General features: G+C 34.4%; 1 protein-coding gene across 2 annotated transcripts in view; it reads left to right on the forward strand.

Annotated features, from left to right (window-relative positions):
* Window positions 1–2134: 2134 nt before the first annotated feature.
* The window catches only part of LOC128228819 (uncharacterized), a 42778-nt gene continuing 22904 nt past the window's right edge, over window positions 2135–22008 (forward strand). Inside the window, exon 1 of one of the 2 annotated variants that reach the window (XM_052940320.1) lies at window positions 2135–2303. In XM_052940320.1, coding sequence (XP_052796280.1) covers window positions 2297–2303 — 7 coding nt within the window. In that variant the 5' untranslated portion in view covers window positions 2135–2296. The remainder of the gene's footprint in view (window positions 2304–22008) is intronic. The other variant, XM_052940319.1, reaches the window with a different exon arrangement.

A 22008-nucleotide genomic window follows, 5' to 3' on the forward strand; every position in this document is an offset into this window, starting at 1 on the left:
TTATAAATATCTTGGTATTGCTTCAATATTGAAGAAGTGTCCTTAAAATAAATGTACTTTCCTCGTTTCTGTTTCTTGTTCTTTTTAAACAAATATGAATCTTAAGAACAGAGACCGTCAACAAGGAATTTATTTATATGTGTCTAATATAAATAAATTATATGTAATGAGTTCCCATCCTCTGTTTCCAAAGAAATGTCTAGACTTATTATTTAAGTCACAAACTTAGGCGTCTGATAGTTAGATTTATATGGTTTATGATGTGGTCAGAAATATTTAGTAGACACTTTAGCGTGAATTTTATAGATTTAACAACAAGAACAACAAGTAAGAAGTACAAACTTAAAATGAGCTAGATATTTTATGACCCCAATGGCAGTGCATGAATGAAGGCATGTGGAGCTTCTGAAACTTAGTAAATATAATCACCATAAGGTGTCATACTTACAAACACATTGTTGTCAGTTAGTGACAAAGTGCTTCCTTGAATATGAACGCTTATGGTACTAATGTGCATATTATCAACAATGAAGTTGTCTAGTGCCTAACACATTGCTCGTCAGTCACGTGATCAAGTTGTGCGAGCTTGAGTGCCCTTTAACTCAATGTACACTATAATGCTTTATTAGAGTTTGTGGAGTTAACTTCTGCTAAAATTAAAAAGGGTCGTTCTGAAACATGGTACACATGCTCACCACGAAGAGTACAACTACCAGACATATGTTTAGTTAGGCACGACCTGTTTGTCTAAGAGTAACTTGCCCTTGAACTTAACTGTATTCTGATAGCTGTATACGTAAGTGAAATAAAAGAGATCCTTTAATAGTATAAAAGAACCTGTTTAGATACTTGATACACGATCACTACGTGTAGATGTGTTTCAATAATAATACTGATTGTTATTCGTCACAGTCTTCCTGAAACTAGTGACACTATGTTGTGCCAATGAGAAGTGCGTGGGTAGCCATCATTTCTGTTAGAACTCTATTTGTTTTAGCTTGACTGTTAAAATAGTTTTTTGCTGATTTGATTCACTCTCGATACCGTTTTTAGGGAAAAACCATAACTAGAGCTAAAAGATTTGCCCAAGGCCATGACCGAACCTATACCTACCTTTTAAGCAAAAGGCGGATATCAACGTTTATCCGCTATCACTCTCTAAGAGTTAGGATTACTAGTTACTACTAGTGATATTTTATTAAAGCATCCAAAATACTAATATAAATCGAAACCTTTGTCACTCATATCATTCGCGCTCTCAGATCCAAGCTCGTTGTCATGTGGTTGGCTAAGAAATTGATGCATCACAATGGTGGTTACATAAAAATAGTGAATTTCATGCTTACTTTCACTACAGCTCATGGGATGACCATCTAACACAAAAAAGAATAGAAACATGAGAAAGTGTGCCACGCAGGACATACTACTGAATCGCATGGCATGTACCTACCACTTAATTGGTCAACAGAGCTCGCCATCCAATACAAGTGGGTTTCGAAAACTTGAAGTAAATTTTGTGCCAGTTCAGAGCGTTTACCATTTCTTGTACTTAATTACTTTTAAAAACAAACTTGAAACAATTGTCTGCGGGGGCAATTGTCACAATGCTGTGACAACTCTTGTTCTGATTTATTTAGTATGTCTGATACAGTGTATTTGTTATGGTGAGCTAAAGATATGACGTACTTCTTTGACCCAAGTTTTACCTCTCTGACTTGATAAATATTTTAAACCAATTGTTTGTATGTGAAAGAAAGAATAACAAATTGGTGTTTCCTAATTGAAAACTAGGATCCTTCAATAATTTACATCGTTACAGGTCAAGGACCTTGACTTCGGTTTATATTTACAATGGTGGTTGGCTTTTTGTAAACCGGACACCCTACAACAAAAAAACGGTTACTGTTGCTATACGAACTTTCAATGCAAGTTAATGCAATATAAAATGCAACGTTTTGATTTCCCGCGAGAGACAAAGATCAAAAATAGACAATTTTTTCTAGATAAAGGCTTCATAATTTACCGAAATAAGCCATCCCGGTGGATTTGGGGCTTGTCGAGATGACAACCAGTGAACTGCGTGCGCGGCTCCGGAATCGATAGCGCCGCATCGCCAGGCACGCACGTCTCTATGAGCCGGCTCTTCATGCTCCTTCCTGTCGCTATCGAGGCACCTGCTGCCCGCACTGTCGACTAGATCGCACTTTCCGGGAAAATTGAACGATATTGCCTTCTGCCGACAACTTGTGTTGAATTTACAGGCTCATTATTTGCCGGTGTGTGGAGATAGTTATATATGCAAGGTAAGATTTTTCATTGGATGCTGGTAATAATGAGTTTGTGACAACAAACACAGCTCTTTGTATTTTTCTATTTCTAATATATCTAATAATTTTCTAGATTGCACATTGGAAATTTAATTAAAGTACCAATATAAATGTAAATGAAATGTTTAAAATGGTTTATTGTATATTTGAATTTAAATGTAAAAAACAAGGCAGACATATGTGTCGGCATCATAGTGAAAGCACTGGCATTGAAATATGTGTTATTGCCAAAGATTACCATTTCTGAGTGGATGAATTATAACTTATTGATTTAATAAACACAGGCGGGAACAATTTATTAGTGTATTTGTTACCCCTAAACAACCCAGCATTCTTTCTGGTATTGTGATTAAATGTTGAAAATCTGCATCTGGTTGATACAAGATAATCTTGAACAACTTACGTTCGGAAACCTTCATAGTATGTGTATACAATATATATGCCAAATGTGATTCTCGACACAGAATTCAACATTTGGTTTATAGTTGATATTTTTATAATTTCATTTTCCTATGCAAAATACTTTTCCAACTGAAACGAATAAGAATCAAACGATTTGTTTATGTCAGGCTGCGATGTTTCAAATACATTATAACGTTCGTAGTCGTGTTCGGCGAACACGCCTGGCAGAACAAAATACCAAGCCTAGTTGTATATTTTGTCACCAAGCCCGGCAGAACAAAACACCAAACCTGTTTTAAATGTGAATTGTGCAAGACTATCTAGGAACAGCCAGATATACTAATGTTTTAGAAGAATGTATTTTATCGTATATTTCTTGATGTTGCCATTATTAACTTATGAGAACTACCTGTGATTTTCAATAATCTTTTTCAAGAGCTGTTCAAAATTGTAACAATAATATCCCTGGTGGGTAATTTTGAAAATCCAATTAGACGCGTATTGATTGTGCATCTGTTCACTTGTGAAAACACATTTTCTGTAAATTAATGAGATTTATGTTTGCATTGCTGCCAACAATGTGTGTCTAAGATGTGAAGTAAACAGTTATGTTTCTAAAGTGTCTGTGAACATGCCGTTACTCATACTGTCATTGCAGCCTTTTCAGGACATCAGAAAAAATATTTTGTTCGAATTATTATCCAGAATATAAGTGTACAAAACAGGAATAAATCCTTGTGTTTTTTCAATTTCATTTTTAATTAGCCTTAAGCGTTTCAAAATAATTGAATGTATTTATCTTCATTTTTATGCTTGTTATGCGACTGTTTGTTAAGCTTATTCCTTTTTTTTCTACCGGCAACACTGACAGTATTTTACCGAACTGTTGGAACAATAATGACGTCGACCAAAGTAAACTTCATCAGCAAAAGGACGCCGTCCAGGCCAATTAGCTTATTTTTCACAAAAGCACGGATGTGTCTAATACTATTAAACAGGGTACAATTTCCGGGTTAATTTCATTTCTTGTTCATTCAGAGAGAAATCGTATTGGCACATGAAGCAATAAAATGGAGAGATGTCTTACAAATGTTTCCAAAACGTTGATCCCGAGGATTTAGTTATATGTTTAATAAATAATGCGATATCCTCTGCTAGTGGCTTGTATCAGGAACATTTCCAAGCTCCAAGGTTATTTATTGTGACGTTGCCTGTTTGTTTCATTGAAATATGGGGAGAAAACGCAGTAAATTCATCATGATGATATAGGGATTTCGGAATCGGAATATTTGCTTAGCGAATTGCTTAGTTTGTTTTTAATCCTTAGCGTATACGAATAAACAAAAACAACATTTAATTCCGATTCAGTTCCAGCTATGTCAACAGGTCTTAATCAATGCTGATAACAGTGGACTTCATTACTTTTAGTGTGTAAACCTCACCAACCGCTGTATATTCAAACAAATATTCTTAGCATTCATTATGTATTTTATTTCTTGTTAATACTGACTTATTTTTACCCGATTATAAAGACGACTCATTGACCACTGACCGCTGATATGATGTGACATAAAGGTGTTGTCTTTTTGGAAAGCCTCTGGATCGTAAAACTTTAAGTATAACCGACGACCTCAAAATCCACCCTCACACTCACAGCAGTTTCAAACACATTCATGTAATTTCTATCTGTTCTGTACACATTGTAACTGTTCAACACATTCATTTAGATTATATTGGTTATGTACACTTTGCAAGTGTTCAACACATTCATTTAGATTCTACCTATTCTATACACATTGCAAGTGTTCAACACATTCATGTAGATTCTACCTGCTCTGTACACCTTGCATCCGTTCAACACATTCATGTAGATTTTACCTGTTCTGTACACTTTGCAACAGTTCACCACATTCATGTAGATTTTCTTCCTGTTCTGTACACTTTGCAACAGTTCACCACATTCATGTAGATTTTCTTCCTGTTCTGTACACTTTACAATAGTTCAACACATTCATTCAGATTCTACCAGTTCTGTATACCTTACAACTGTTCAGCACATTCATGTAGATTCTACCTATTCTATACACATTGCAAGTGTTCAACACATTCATGTAGATTCTACCTGCTCTGTACACCTTGCATCTGTTCAACACATCCATGTAGAATTTACCTGTTCTGTACACATTGTAACAGTTCAACACATTCATGTAGATTCTACCTGCTCTGTACAACTTGCATCTGTTCAACACATTCATGTAGATTATCCCTGTTCTTTACACATTGCAAGTGTTCACCACATTCATGTAGATTCTACCTGCTCTGTACACCTTGCATCTGTTCACCACATTCATGTGGATTTTACCTGTTCTGTACACTTTGCAACAGTTCAACACATTCATGTAGATTCTCCCTGTTCTTTACACTTTGCAACAGTTCAACACATTCATGTAGATACTCCCTGTTCTTTACACATTGCAAGTGTTCACCACATTCATGTAGATTCTACCTGCTCTGTACACCTTGCATCTGTTCAACACATTCATGTGGATTTTACCTGTTCTGTACACTTTGCAACAGTTCAACACATTCATGTAGATTCTACCTGCTCTGTACACCTTGCATCTGTTCAACACATTCATGTGGATTTTACCTATTCTATACACATTGCAACAGTTCAACTCATGCATGTAGATTCGCCCTTTTCTGTACACATTGCATCTGTTCAACACATTCATGTGGATTCTCCCTGTTCTGTTTATATTGCAACTGTTCAACACATTCATGTAGATTCTCCCTGTTCTTTACACCTTGCAACTGTTCAACACATTCATGTAGATTCTACCTATTCTTTACACATTGCAACAGTTCAACTCATGCATGTAGATTCGCCCTTTTCTGTACACATTGCATCTGTTCGACACATGCATGTGGATTCGCCCTGTATTGTACACCTTGCAACAGTTCAACACATTCATGTAGATCCTCCCGGTTCTGTTTATATTGCAACTGTTCAACACATTCATGTAGATTCTCCCTGTTCTTTACACCTTGCAACTGTTCAACACATTCATGTAGATTCTACCTATTCTATACACATTGCAACAGTTCAACTCATGCATGTAGATTCGCCCTTTTCTGTACACATTTCATCTGTTCAACACATGCATGTGGATTCGCCCTGTATTGTACACCTTGCAACAGTTCAACACATTCATGTAGATTCTCCCAGTATTGTACACATTGCAACAGTTCAACACATTCATGTAGATTCTCCCAGTATTGTACACATTGCAACAGTTCAACACATGCATGTAGATTCGCCCTATTCTGTACACATTGCAACAGTTTAACACATGCATGTAGATTTTCCCTGTATTGTACACCACACCTTGTAACAATTCAACACATGCATGTAGATTCTCTCCGCTCTATACACATTGCAATCGTTAAATACAGTCATGTAGATTATACCTGTTCTATACACATTGCAAGTGTTCAACACATTCATGTAGATTCTCCCTGCTCTGTACACCTTGCAACAGTTCACCTCATTCATGTTGATTCTCCCTGTTCTGTACACCTTGCAATTGTTCAACAAATTCATGTAGATTATATCTGTTCTGTACACCTAGCAGCTAGTGTCTTTGTTTGGTTCTTTTGTTTTCTGTCTGTTTTATCTTAGCACTTTGATGATAATTGTTGAGAAAATTGTAAGGTCGGGCGCTCTCGCAAAATTTAACCTTGGGATAATTTATATTAAAGTTGAGCCCTCACGCACGTGGTAAACATCCAGATATTTGTTTTTAAAAGTTCGAGCTTTTTTTAAGGTTGAACGCTCACGCACGTTTTAAACCTCCAGATTTTTCTTTTTGTTAGTTTTTTGGTTACCGTGCTATGCGAATGATACACATATTTAACGTTATTTTGAAATCAGCGTAACGTGTGTGTTGTTTTCTAACGTTGTATTATACTAGTGTAATTTTTGTTTGCCTAAGTCTTTGTGCCTTAAAACAGTATTTTGATTATGCTTCACCCTACTGGGCCTATACCATAAGGATTGGCTGTTTTATTGAAGAAAAATCACCCACAACAATTGGCGTTCAATAAAATAAATAAAGCGGCCAAATTTACCACCTTAGTTAGTTTAAAGAACCCACTATAGAAGAGAGTAATTAGATAAACTTTGAGACTGTATATACACGTCTTTATAATTTTCCCTGTTGACGATGACACGTTTGACTCCACAAGTAAATGCATCATCATGAATTTTCACAAGTAGCATTCTCAATCTTAAATAGAGAAGTGCGTATTTTTTAGGCTGTATATATCGAATTATGGAAAAGTTATCGAGCACCTAAAGTCTCCACCAGTGATGGCTTTAGTGTTTCTCTGGCCTTTCTGTTGCTGAAACACTCTCTTGATCGTCAATATATATATAATTAAACAATTTTAAAGTGATATATGCGATCGTTAATCGGCCGAAACTGTACATATAATCCACAAGGCCAGATACAGGATGCCAAAATGAAAAGAAAAAATAATCCTTTTTTTGGGATAATTCATGATGATGCATTACTCGTGCAGTCAAACGTGTCATCTTCAACAGGGAAGATTATAAAGACGTGATATCGACTATTCGTCTCCTTCGATCTTCTATCTAGATGACAGACACAGAAAAAATGCATTGTCCTTCTGACATTTCCTTGTTAATATGTCAAAAGCCATGGTGGACGCATGTGTTCTGGCTTATACAACTGACCTTTTTATGGAAATTATGTACAAGTGTATGGTAATATGAAATTTACGGCAAAAATATATTGAGGATATCGGTCAAATAACATCGGAATCACTCGCTGGGGATAGTATGATGAAATATTATTGGTATCGATAAGAGAATCCGACAATAAACAAATAATGACTTGACTTGACTTAATCTCTTTAGCACGGTAATATCGTGATCGCTTCAAAGTTCGGCTAACAATCATCATCAACAAACCTTGAAAAAGGCCTTCTTGGGGTTGGAGACCACTAAACATTTTTTATAGATTCTTGGGTCAATTGACAAATTTACACGCGATTTAATACTTATTTCTAGTATTTTACAACCCGTACACCAAAATGGGAAGAAAGTTCCCCTTTGTACTAAATATGAAACAACGTTAGAAAAAACGCCACGTTTCTTGTTAGAAAAATAAAATTAGTTGAACGTAACCACTATGTATTTGATAAAAGGACCTTATCCGGTGTAGAAGTAAAGCAATGTAGTAAAAATGTTACATAAAACAAGTAGATCAGTTGGAGCCTCTAGGGCATTAGCTACACCTATTCCGATGTCTACTAAGTGTAAATGTTTCATATATTTCAATGGGAAGTACTGGAACAAAACCAGTAAAAACAAGCAAAATCATGACTTGAAAAATACGACTACTTATTTTCAAAGTCCAGCAACAATGTCTAGCCTAATCAATCATAATAAATTATACGACGGGTAAATCTATAAGGAAACCCGTCCATGCATTTTTCAAAAAAAACAAACCCTTTCGATTTGTCCTACAAACTTGTATTCATCCAAATATTGCTCCATTTGACAGTCTGTGTTAGGTTTTGTTTCACTTTATGTCATCAAAGCGCCTGTTCGTCTGTAGTTTTTAGGTAAAGTTTTGTCCAAAAATGAATGTAGCATAACTGATCCTGGACATAATGGCACTTTTAACATTAAATGATGCAGTTCTACACATCTTTGCACACATTTCCTGGCTCGCAGCCAAATTTTGATGATATTTGGACTTTTTGCGCGCTTGTATGAATGAGGACGACTCATGTTTTAAAAATTAAAAAGGCCAAAGTTGTTATCAGTACGAATTGATGGACAAGACAAATGTATTTAACATACAGATAATATCAGTCTGAAGTAGCATTCTCAATCTTGGTTATAGAAAGTGCGTCCTGGACCACATCCGGGCAATTGAATTAAGTTATATCGTACCATAGGCGACATACCTATAGCCTATAGGCTCACTGTTCACCTTTTTTACAGCCGTTGTCGTGGTTTAAATGGTAATATATGTATATCCATGTGTTTCTTTACCATTGAATAAAGTTTTTCATTTACTGCATTCAAAAGTCGGAAGTTGAAAGCAGATGAGGCAGATGTGCAATGATTGGTTGTGTTGGTTTTCGCTTCAGCGAATTGGAGTAAATGATATTGGTATTTGTATTGCTAGAAAGTCCAGTTTTTGAGGCCAATTTATCTAGGCCACCTGTGCCTGCTGTCCAAGGATTATTTTTGTTTCCGTTCTACATTAGCTGCTTACAAACACATCTATGTGTTCTTTACTTCATAATATGTAGAAATGTGACCTGTAACAATGAACAATTATTGACATATGTTTTCCAAAGTGTAAATGGATTGACTCAATGGTTTGGGATTTCCAATTGATGAGCATAATTAATGTGTAGAATGCAACACACCTTCGGGTTGACAAGTTTGTACTCTCCCCTAGAGTTTCCATTATTTAATATGGCTTCTTTTGAGATTTTTTTAAGAATATATATTGGAAAACATTCAAAGTTTACACAAAAAATATTATTTATAAATAAAACGAGACGAATTTTTTTTTTGATACATGAAAATAAAATAAAACATTATCTTTCCAACGTTTTTAAATCTTGAGTTGCGTATATGTACATATTTGCATCGGGAACAAATTTATACCTCCTCAAAAAGATTGCCCCGAGGATATTTGGGCTAATATACAAATATCTGCCCCCGGGAGAAAACTTGCATACGGAGTTTTTTACCGACTGGGGTTAACCCCGTCATGTAAAAGCAGCATCTGCTTCCAGAGTTATGCATGTTATGTTTCTCCTTTTGTCTATTCGACGTTCATTTCCTTTTTTTTAAAGTTGACTCAAAAATACTTCTTGTCCAAAGAGCTTCACATTTGCATCGGAAAATGGTCGATCAATTTTGACAATCTCATAGCTCTTCGAATTGTAATGTGCATGGGAGCGTTGCAAAAAATCCCATTAAGTCTAACATTTTCAACAAATATTGTAAGGTTGTTGAACGAATGACGTTTAATGCAATTTAAAAGCGTGAAAACACATTTATCTGCCAATCATTCCAATGAGGTCTTGAAGGTTTTCTCCTCTCTCATTTAATTTCCTGAATAGTTTCTTGGGAAAGTTTCCTTCAATCTTAAAAGTTTGTTTCCGGCTGTTTGCATGGATTTAGCATGCATTTTATCAATCTCTATGCCCCTGTTGTATGTATATACTAGTGAATCTATGCGACGGCAGTAGTTTATGATGTCTTTGCAGTTTGGTTGCCCTAGGCCTAGTTTGAGTTTTATACGGCAAGCATTTTGTTTTTGGTGAGACACAGAGCAGAGCTGTGGTATTTGTATTTCCAATTCCACTGAAGTCGAACAAGGGTAGGGATGCACTATATTCCACCGCCCATTCTTCACACGATTTATTGCTACAAATAGATGTTTGCGTTTGAATGTTTTTTCGTAAACACGATGGACACCCGATGGCCTCCATACTATCCTGAACGTAGAGTTTTTTTCTGTATCGACAAATTGTCCGGAACCTTAAGTGTGAAAACAATTACAACGACAAGGCAACTGAAGTAAGATACACTGCTGAAATATTTCAGGATAACCTTATTGACGTGTTTTAATACAGTTACCTTATACTTTACTCATAATGACAGCCTCGTTTTACTTTTTTCTTCAGCAGCTTAAAAAAAAGGTTGGTTTGTAAATGTTTCGCTTTAACGATTTATCCTGTGTCATTATTGAAACCAAATATGACTTGATATATCATGACGCAAACGTCTTATGTTTAACGACTTAAATGGCATGAGATTTGAAACTTTGAAAAACAGTTTCTGAATAAGCATGTATTAGCCTATGGGAATAAGCTAGAATCGTATTATAATGCATTGTGTATCATTATGTCTCCACTTCGATTGAAGGAAGACATATTGCTTTTGACATGGTTACCATTCCGTCTGTCTGTTCGTCTGACCGTCCTTCACAAAATTTATGTCGTGAAAGGTACAAACGCCATTGTAAATGAAACTTTACCGGAATTTCAAGCAGCATGTGAATAAGTTCACCTGGGATTTGAATATGGCTTCACCCAGTAAGTGCAGAGTTACTTGACATGAGCTGACAACAACTGGAATTATTAATTTGCAAAATAGTACTGGAGACCCGATTACAGGGAACATTGACAAAGCGGACAATTTGCATCTATATTTACTAATGCACATGACATGCACATTCTATTTATTTCAAAAAGGATACATGATGAGGAAAACTTAAAAGAAGTGAAATTAGAACCTCGTTCAATATACAAATCATTTGATATAACCAAAGCCTGAGGCCCAGATAACTGCAATCCAAAATTTACTGCACATTTATATATGTTATTATGCCACATGTTTTTTTCAAATCCATTCAGGAAGGGAATGACCCGGAGAAGGAAAATGTTACATGTATGTTTAAAAAGGGCCTGCGTTCTGAATCTGGATTTTATCGACTGGTGTCGCTAACATCCATCATATGTAATTTGAAATAGCAAAAATGAAATTTATGAACACCATTATTTTTTCGTAACTAACGAAGTAGTATTGTGCAACATTCAGAGGTTCTATAAGATTGGCGCCTGAAGTAAAGAAAAAAACATCTATATTGACCTGATCATGCGATCGACATGGTTCCACACAATCGTCTTCTAGCAAACGTTCATTCATATGGCTTCACTGGTAAACTCTTTTCGTTGAAGAAAAGTAATAAACCGAAACAAATCCAATTGGACTGGTGTTAACCCGGAGTTCTACAGGGCTCCATTCTTCGACTAATGTTGTTTGGTGTCTTTTGTATTATAATGCCATTTTAGAATGTGTGTTAAGTGTCTTTGGTCCTTTGGCAAAACAATGCTGACTTTATCACAGGATTTGAAGCAGTAGATACAGGAAAACATATATCGGTATTCATTTAACTAGTCATCTGAAGTTTGTCGAACATACAGCGAAGTAGTGAACGATGGGTCTGACAAAGAGAAATTATGTTTCATGGATAAACAAATCTTCCTTACTTACAAATCACTGATTAGACCACACTAGGACTATGGCAACAGCTAGTTCATATTATTCCATTATCGAAACGAACAAACGCACTATAGAAATTTTCAAAAACACGCTTCAAATTAAGTACCACAATTTAGAGACTAATAATATTCAACAGTTTAATTTTCCTACATCCTACATTGGAATTACGCTGTCAACATTTAATTTAATGAGTCCGTTTAAAATGCTGCACAAAAAAGTAGACTTTGAGTATTCAAAAATGTATACTCTACCAATTGTCTCTAGAAACTAAAACCCAACAAAATCAACCTGAAGATATATTACTATTGTGAAAATATCTGGAATAATCTTACCAATAACGTTTTGAGTACAGATAGTGTTACCACTTTCCAGACAAGATGTAATAAAGTATGTAATTCTAACATTTTACATACGTCCGTCATTTATTGAGTGATAAAAGCTTAAAATACAACTGAAATTACGCTTGGAAAACACTTTCAAATGATGCTAAAGTGATTCAGGTAGAAAAGTTGTTAAAACAATCCTAACAGCATGGTTATTATTTATAAAAGCTATAAATGAATAGTTTCTTTAAATAAGTTGTTGTCATCGTAAAAGTTTGGTTTGTTCTTTTGTTGCGCTTATTCAAAACTAATGAGTAAATAGTAAGTATAAGGACCATTTTTCGACTGTTTGATGCAGATTTAAGTTCAAGATTTAATTCTAATGCGTTAATGAAAAAAATGTTGAAAAATGAAGTAAATGTTTGGGTTTTCGCCTGTTCGTTCCGTTTCCTTCAACAAAAACATACTTTGGTGTTGCCTTGTATGATATGCAGTTTCAATTACAGTATGCATTTCAGGACTTGAGCCACATGGATTTCTGTTTACACGAAAGTTCCCAAAACAAAGGCCGGTAATATGAGGGGAGATATACGTGTTCATGTTCAAACCAAAACTTCACGTTACGGTATAGCGTTTGGTGTACGTCGACTCACTGAAGTGTGATTAAATGTTTTTATTGAATGGAAGCAGAGATGACGTTAAAGACTACAGAAGCATGCGTGCGTCACCCCTCGATTGGCAGCCAATTAGTCATTCCGCAGTAAATGTTTGTGAGACAAGTATAGGAGACATGTTCCCTCGCCCTAAAACGTCTGTATTATGGCTTGAAGAATAGGAGACATGTTCCCTCGCCGTAAAACGTCTGTATTATGGCTTGAAGTATAGGAGACATGTTCCCTCGCCCTCAAACGTCTGTATTATGGCATGAAGTCTAGTAGACATGTTCCCTCGCCGTAAAACGTCTGTATTATGGCTTGAAGTATAGGAGACATGTTCCCTCGCCCTCAAACGTCTGTATTATGGCATGAAGTATAGGAGACATGTTCCCTCGCCCTCAAACGTCTGTATTATGGCTTGATGTGCCTAATCGCCTGAATTGAATCTGCTATTTTAGTAATAAACCACAGACTTGTACTCTGAATCGTTCACATTTCCGACAGCTATGCGCGTTAAAATGTAGCAGTTTTTCAAGCGCAATGTTTCCGCCTGACATAAGGGGAAGTAACCACTCCGTCTGACCAAGTAAAAATGCGGTGAATAATTTTGAAAATTATCGTTAAAGTCGTCTGGCGATCTTTCTTCTATAAACAACATGCTATATATCAAAGGTTTAGGTATTCACGGACTCCACTCAAGTCGAAATGTTTACATTCGCACTTGGTGTTGTGTAGGACAAAATTTGGGTTCTTTTTGCATGAAACGGTCGACTTTACGTGACCTCTGTAGGCGGAGTTTCACAACTACCTGGGATATGCGTGTGTAAAACACGAATTAAAAATCTCGATCACTTTTCTTGATTAACGCAAATATTATTACAAACTTTTAAGTCGAAAGAACAACAACAAATGATTGAAAATGGGAAATTTGTAATGTAAATTTGATTATTATTTTTCGTTGGTTAATGCAGTATGACCGCTCTGTTGCGGTTTTGTAAATCTATGAAAAGCGAATGTCGTTCTATGCTATTAAGCTACCGCCTTGGAATGGTCAGTGCATAAAGTTCACTTTATATATATTAATAAATCTGCTCGTGTTTTCGCGGCAAACAAAATAATGCAGTATTAACAAACACGCTGATCATAATGCCGCCTCAGAAAAGGATTTTCCAAAAAATTAATGTTGTTGGTAAAATATCTTATTCCGGCTTATATGGAACTTTCGTGTAAAGCACACATAAACGACGTAGAATAATCTATCTAACCTCATATATTTAAATTATCTGCTTGTTAGTTTCTTAAGCTCCTATAGATAGTACCCCAGGGATTTCAGTTGATGGTTATTGATGCTCTCACTAATATTCCCAGCAAGTTTATGTTTAATTACTCCCCAAAACGACTTAATGCAAATTGATATTTATTCATGAAATACTCATGAATTTTGTCTAAAGCAGATTGTTTATGAAACCGATTTCCAGCAAAATATACAGACCTATGCATTGAGAAATATACAGACCTGTGCATTGAGAAATATACAGACCTGTGCATTGAGAAATATACAGACCTGTGCATTGAGAAATATACAGACCTATGCATTGAGAAATATACAGACCTATACATTGAGAAATATACAGACCTATGCATTGAGAAATATACAGACCTATGCATTGAGAAATATACAGACCTATGCATTGAGAAATATACAGACCTGTGCATTGAGAAATATACAGACCTATGCATTGAGAAATATACAGACCTATGCATTGAGAAATATACAGACCTGTGCATTGAGAAATATACAGACCTATGCATTGAGAAATATACAGACCTGTGCATTGAGAAATATACAGACCTGTGCATTGAGAAATATACAGACCTATGCATTGAGAAATGGAAATGCTTGTAATGTTGTATTGTATCAAACATGTTTTGAATAATGTATTTTTTGTATTTTTTCAAGAGTCGGCGAAACTGTTGTTGTTTTTTGAGCTGTTAAATATTGAAGTTTCACAGTTTCACAGTTTTACTTTACTCTCATCACATAATACAAATATACGTTTTGAGGTCAACAATGTTGTATATAAACATGTAAAATATCAATAATATATATTAACCAGGCTGTATAGTTAGAAATGAAGTACTAAGACGGTACAAATATAAAACAGTTTGAGTACATTAACTATTTATAAAGACAGTGGATGTTATTATTAGGGAAAATAAAGTAATTATAGTTAAGAGTTGCCAGGTGGGGTTTTAAAAGCTTGACATATAAGTTTGACAAATTTGCTCAGGTTATTCAGCTTCAAAGGATCATTGTCACACATAACATTTTTGAAAGTAAATGTATTAGTATTATGCATGTTTACATAAGGTAAGTATCCTGTCCTATCATTAACAAAATATGGGCACAGTAAATGATAGTGGAATTCATCACCAATTTCATTTAGAGTACATAATTGACATTTTATTTCGTTTCTGTCTATGCCGAGCCATCTTCCTTCAATTGGTAAATGATTATTACAAAGTCTAAAATTTATTAGAGACTGGACAAGGTTCTTATTTACATTAAGATAACATTTTTCAAGATCCAATTCAATTTTATAAATTTTGTAATTGGTACATTGGAGGGGTTAAAAACATCACTATTCCAGGCCTGTTTGAACTGGTCTTTTAAACAAGTTCAGGATTTGCTCGACTTGCTCTGTATTTGTTCATCAATTAAGTCCTACTGGATATCAGTTGTCGTTTAACTGGTCGTTCCATTGCGAGTATCATCAAGGTTTGCTATTGTTTTATATGTTGTCTTATGTTTGTAATTTACTGCCACTTAACAGTATTCATAGAAAGTTTTCTTGTATTGATTGTTTTCAAGTCAAGTCAACACATTTATTCACTCAAATTCATGCACAACATGAAAAAATTGAGGTAATTGATAAAGACAATACATTTCAGAGGCTCAAATTGAGAATTCAAAGACATAACATACATTCAAATAAATCAAATATTTAAAGACCAGATAGTCCCGTTTAACAGGATAAATATTGCACATGGATCATTGGATTCAAGCAGTGTTTACGAAACTTTATGAGTTATAAAATGAGTTAAGTACAATGGGAGAGTCAACTAATATATATGCAGAAAGTCTACGATAAATAAGATCAGTAATGTTTAACGAAGTTGTTTAAGAATAACAGATACCATTTTACACATGTTCAAAAATTCCTTTTTATTAGTTGTGTTTACCAACTGTTCAAGTTTATATATGTTTGGATGTCTGTTAAAATGTGGTTTTATATACTGCTTACGCTCGTTATCAAAAATGTTACACTCGAATAAAAAATGGAATTCATCCCCTATTTTGTTACATGTTTGGCATTTCCTTTCATTGACTGGTGTTCTATTCCAATTGCCCGTTTCTATTGGTAGTCTGTGGTTTCTTGTTCTAAACTTGATAAGTGGATATAATAATGATTTGGGTGTTGAATGAAGATACTTTTCATAGCCAAATGACGTTTTGAAGATTTTATAAAATTGACTGTTGCTAGCATTTTCAATAAGGGAGTACCACGATGTTAAGAACAGATCTTTAAGCTTGCGCTTAACCGCAAGTTTAAGCCATTTAGGATTAACATCTTGTTGATATTCCCAAGTTCCTATAAATCCACACTTTGTTAGTATTGACTTTATTTTGAAGCACCATTGCTATCGTGTTCTTATTATGTCTGGAGGTAAAGTCTGGACTGTTTTGTATATGCATTTATATATCATCGATGATAGTTTACTATTATTATTATTATTATTATTATTATTATTATTATTATTATTATTTATATCAGTATTATTATTATTATTATTATTATTATTATTATTATTGTTATTATTATTATTATTATTATTATTATTATTATTATTATTATTATTATTATTACACAAACGTACCCAGTATGACATCATTTTCTCTTCTATATCTAAAGCTACTGGTGTTTCAGTTTCGCCATAAACCATATAATTAGGAGTTGAACTTTTTAATTTGAGAATATACTTTAAAAAATTCAGCTGAACTCTTTCTATAATATCAAGATTTCCGTAACCCCAGATTTCTGCGCCGTAAAGTAAAATTGGTTTAACTGTTTTATTGAATAAGTCTATTTGAAGATCAATCGGAAGATTGAGTCTATTAGAGTTTCTGAGGAGGCTATAAGTTGCTCTAGTTGCCTGCGATGCAATATGTATTTTGTTTTTATAGAAAGAACCTGTTCTACTAAACAACACCTAGGTATTTATATTCCTTCACTATATCAATCGGCTGATTGTTTAGTGAAAAAAGAAATTTGGTTGTCGGCCTTTTGAGAAAATTAGTATTTTAGATTTTGTTGTATTGATTTTTAGTTTCCAGTCAGTGCAGTAATTAAAATAGGCATCGAGAGCATTTTGCAGGTCACGTGCCGTTTCTGCCATTATAACTGTGTCATCTGCATATAACAGCGTTTTCGGCGCACGCCGTTCGTTCTCAAAGCGGCGTGGGGGGGGGGGGGGGTCGGGGGAAAAGGGAACTCAGATGATTGGTGATAACTGACTTTGTAACGTTAAGGTTTAAATGGTCGGTATGGTCTGCACGGCTAAAGGGTTGAAGTCTGGTGTCATGTGCGTTTATTCTCTTTCGGGAGAGACATTTCTTCTAGTAATTTGTTCTGAAATGCAGACACTTATTATATTAATTTTACATTGTTATGAAAATGTTGTGGCGTAACTTTTTATATTTAACTGTTATTTGGCACAAATGTAAAATTAACTTTTAATGTCCAAACCAAGTCCTGTTTTGTTGTTCTTCCTTTATTAAATACTTGATGTACTACCACATTATATACAGTCCAAAATATAAGCATTAACTTTGTTTTATAATAGGGATAGCGCTTAACTTTGCTGGACTGTGGTAAATCCACCTTCGAGCTCAAACAAAGTTCAAGTGTCCATAAAATACATTTCAAAAATCAGCTCCCTTGTGCGGACCTGTTACCCATACTGTTTTAACCAATAGAAAAAAAAACAAGACATACTTCACAATGGCTGACAGTTCAGCTCAGACTTATTACTAAGAATTTCAAATAATTCTCTATCAAAACATATTCCATGTTGCTAAAATAGATACAAAGAAGCAATAAAACATTAAGTCAATATGGCTTCGTCTGACACTTTGTCTGGCTATTATCAACATCTTAATTTCTTTGGCTTTTGTCAAAATCTTAAAAACACAGTTGCATATTTCAAATAGCAGACACAAAAACACCTATTATTATACAACAGTCATTTGTATATAACGAAACGCTGAAATTAGGAAACTGGTATCAATAAATAATAAACTTGTTAACAGAAGTTCGGCATAATACACTGCAGAACAAAAACATAAGAACTTGCGATTGAACTTTGGTTAAAGTATATATATATATTTATCTATACGAAGATACGGCATAAACACCAACACACAAAAGAAGTGCCTGCAATCACATCATTCACAAACACTTGTTGCTGCGACCTCTTTCTATATAATCAAAGTGCTGAAAGCACTGATGGACTAGGGCTTCATTCAGGGGAATGTTGACAACCATATAACCATATTCTAAGCATTGAAAAAATCGGCTCACATCACAAGGGGTCACTGTTTAATGGGCTAGCTTAAACTTTAGACTAAAACTGCTTGCAAGCTTCAAAGGGAATTTGAAAAATCTAATAGGGGGGGGGGGGGGGGGGGGGGGGGGGCACACATACTTCTTTAAGTTGATCAAATCCTTTTATATTAAAGGTCTGTTATTTGCAGTTTCACAGAAGATTTTCAATGATGTAATTATATACTATATAGAAAACCTGTCACCTCTTTTTCAGGGGAGCTTTAAACCACAGGGCCATACTTTGAACAATCTTTGTAAAAGACATCTACATTGTACACCTATGTCAGACTGCATACACAATGCTATTAGGCCACTACTTTTATATAAATTGGTTTACAAAACCGGCGGGTCTAATTTTCTGAAAAGTACAAAAAAAAATAAAAAATGAATTTCACTATTTTTTTCAACATTATTTTCCCGACCGTATTGATTTTGGTGCGAAACGAAAGAAAAACGCACAGATAAGAGTACGAATGCAGTAGATCTCGACTGGTTTGTTGTTCCGTGGCCGTATTTGCGTAGTGATAGCATGTGAGCCATTCAACTGTTATGGCAGCGCCGATGGCAATGGCGGAATTGACGATAGCAGTCATTCTTTGTATGAAATAATTAATTAAAATATGCAGGAGTTGTTAAAATAACAATAGCAATAAAGATTGGCAAATTTAACAGCCGACACAAACAATAACTGTCACGTGATTGTTGTTATTCCCCGCCAATTTAGGTCATGAAAATATTGTTGTTTATAGATAAAAAATAAAACTGTCAGCGGCTGCCATCGAATTAGTAGACACAAATATCTGTAAATTATTTGTGAGAAAAACATTTTATAACATTTTTTGGTTAAATATCAAATAACAGTGCACTAAGTGTGAGTGGTGAAATTGAAAGTAAAATTGTTGACACCGGTGACCTAGTTCACAAGTTCGGTCGATGGTGTTTATGGATTTGAAATCACAAAATGGTTTGGAAATACTTGTTATTGAGTCAATGTAAAGCTTGTGTTTATTCTAGATTACATGTTTATTCATGTTTGGGTTAATAGTAGAGTAAAAACAATGAAAGAGTTGAACACATGTTTCAATGACATTTTAATACTAATGTCATGAGTTGTGTGCAAAACATTTAGATAAAACAACACGGAAAACTATTTTGAATAAGTCCATTTCAATTTTTAATGAACTTGATATATCACTATAAATGAGATTTGTTGTTGTAACCAAGGAATACTCTTTAAAATGAAAAATAAACAAGCATGAAGTATGGATGCCCTGTGAACTCGTGTATACACAAAATGGCGGAGTTGGAAGAAGATGAAAATATCCGATACATAATTATGGATTTCTCTGTTACTATCATTGGTACATAAAGTTAAGTCACATGCTAGATTTCTTATTTTGTTATGTGATTTTAATGTACTGATGTGGTAATTTGCTGCAAGATTTGAATTTGAAATGGATTTGGTGAACATCCCATGGTAAATATCCCGGTCCGAAAATATCAGAACTTAGCATGGATCGAGTTACACACAACTAGGACCCACCATGGTAAAGGTTATTAAAACTCAAATCTAGGTCTAGTTTGGTTTTTAGTTTTTCAGGAATTGCTTTCACAAAGTTAAAGCTCAAATGGCTTCATAAAATGTTACTTCCTTATTTACAAAATTGGTAATTATTTCACTTTATTGGCATTTTCCAATATTGAAATAACTGAAACAATGTTTAGAAAATAGTATGTATTGTTTTAATGCAGTGCAATTTTTTGTATTTTAATGCGTAAAATTGCATTCTCTTTTTTCTCAATTTAATATTGTTCAGTTTAGTGTTCTGCATTCATTTTTGCTTTAACATACCCTTGAAGCTTAACAATTTATGTCTTGCTGAGTGATATTCAATGTATCTTTGATAAAAAGTGTAGTTTATACATGTAAACATGTTTTATAGTCAATTTCATTGATGTTTTATATGCACAGTATGTAAGATTTAAACTGTGTGTTTAATTAGAACTTTGAAACTTTGGAGTGTATTAAAACATGCATTAATAGCAGTTTAAAAATTTAAAATGTCATATAAATGACATAAATTTTCAATGTTTTTATGTTGTTCTCTGATTTTTACCCTTTAAGAGTATGTTTTGTGACTTTTTTCCTTTTTTTTTTTTTTTTTTTTCTTTTTTTTTGACCGCCCGGTGGACATTTTTCCCAAAAATTCTTGTAAACCAAAAAATAAAAAAGGAGTGGCCTTAGGAAGTAGTTTTTATTTTAAAAGAGAAGAATAATTTTCTCCCTCTTAATTTGTGCTTGGTATTCAATTCATACAACATGTTGCCATGATAACTTAGTGCTGTAGATAAATATTAGGCACTGCCTTCTGTCTAATGCTATTCATATTACTGCTGCAGACATTTGTACATAGCAAAGCAAGTTGAGTAGACTAAGATGAGATGAATATTGTTTTTAAAGTATGAAATATTGAAATGTCTTTTAAATACTTTGACCATCAAATTTCATAACATGGTGTCAGCAGTTCATCACACTGCTAGCGAGAATGGAATACCAAACATAATTTTATTCTTTATTATATACCCATCATCAATCCACATGCAATACATATCACAAAATACTTTAACCCATATTCCGCTCCAGTGCAATACGGCCATATACCACTCTTGTGACGTCACGTCATAACAAGTATGTTGCGCAATATTAAATTGACGTCATGAAACCAGTGAGTGCATCCTTAAAATGAAATTTATTATGCAAAGATGTGGCTTCTAAGTGATCTAATCAGTAATGTATTTAATAAAAGGGTTATTAGTACTGCGTCATGATCCGGATATAGCGGAATGTCATATTTGATTCTGGTAGTTTTTTTGTAAATTTGATTTTACTCGGCTTGTGCCTTGTGAAATCCGAATCTGCAAAAATATATTTGAGTTAAATACAACCTCCTGGATCAAAACGCAGGAACAACAAAACCTGTTACCCCGTGGACAGAGCATCTTTAACACACAGGGCCATTGTAACTTTGAACAATCATTGTAAAAGACAACTACATACAAGATGCTTAAGGAATTAGTTTGGAAAAATTAAGAATTATTTTCTCCATCTTAATTTGTATGCATTAGATAACTCAATAATTGCAGCAGTTGGCCATTCTTGTATTGTTATCTGTCACTGTCTTGATAGCTCCCTATCTCAATAGATGCAAAAGGTTGTAGGTTCATGATTCTCCTGGTCAAATATGTCATACAGAAAGAAGATGTTGAATGTAGAATCAAGAAGCTTTCTTTTCAGGCACTCCAAACTGAATAGTACTGTAACATTTGGAGTGCCAAGAATTTGTTGGATTCCTAGGCAACAGGTATCAGGTGTTGCAGTACATTTGGCAAATACTTTTCACCCGTCCTTGTAAATCTAAAAAAGCTTTCATTTCGCAAAAGTAGTTCATATAACTATATTAAGGTTGCTAAATCAGAGTTTGAATAATTCTACAAACTAGATGTGCCTTT

This window comes from Mya arenaria, chromosome 3, assembly GCF_026914265.1.
Source record: "Mya arenaria isolate MELC-2E11 chromosome 3, ASM2691426v1".
NCBI lineage: Eukaryota > Metazoa > Mollusca > Bivalvia > Myida > Myidae > Mya > Mya arenaria.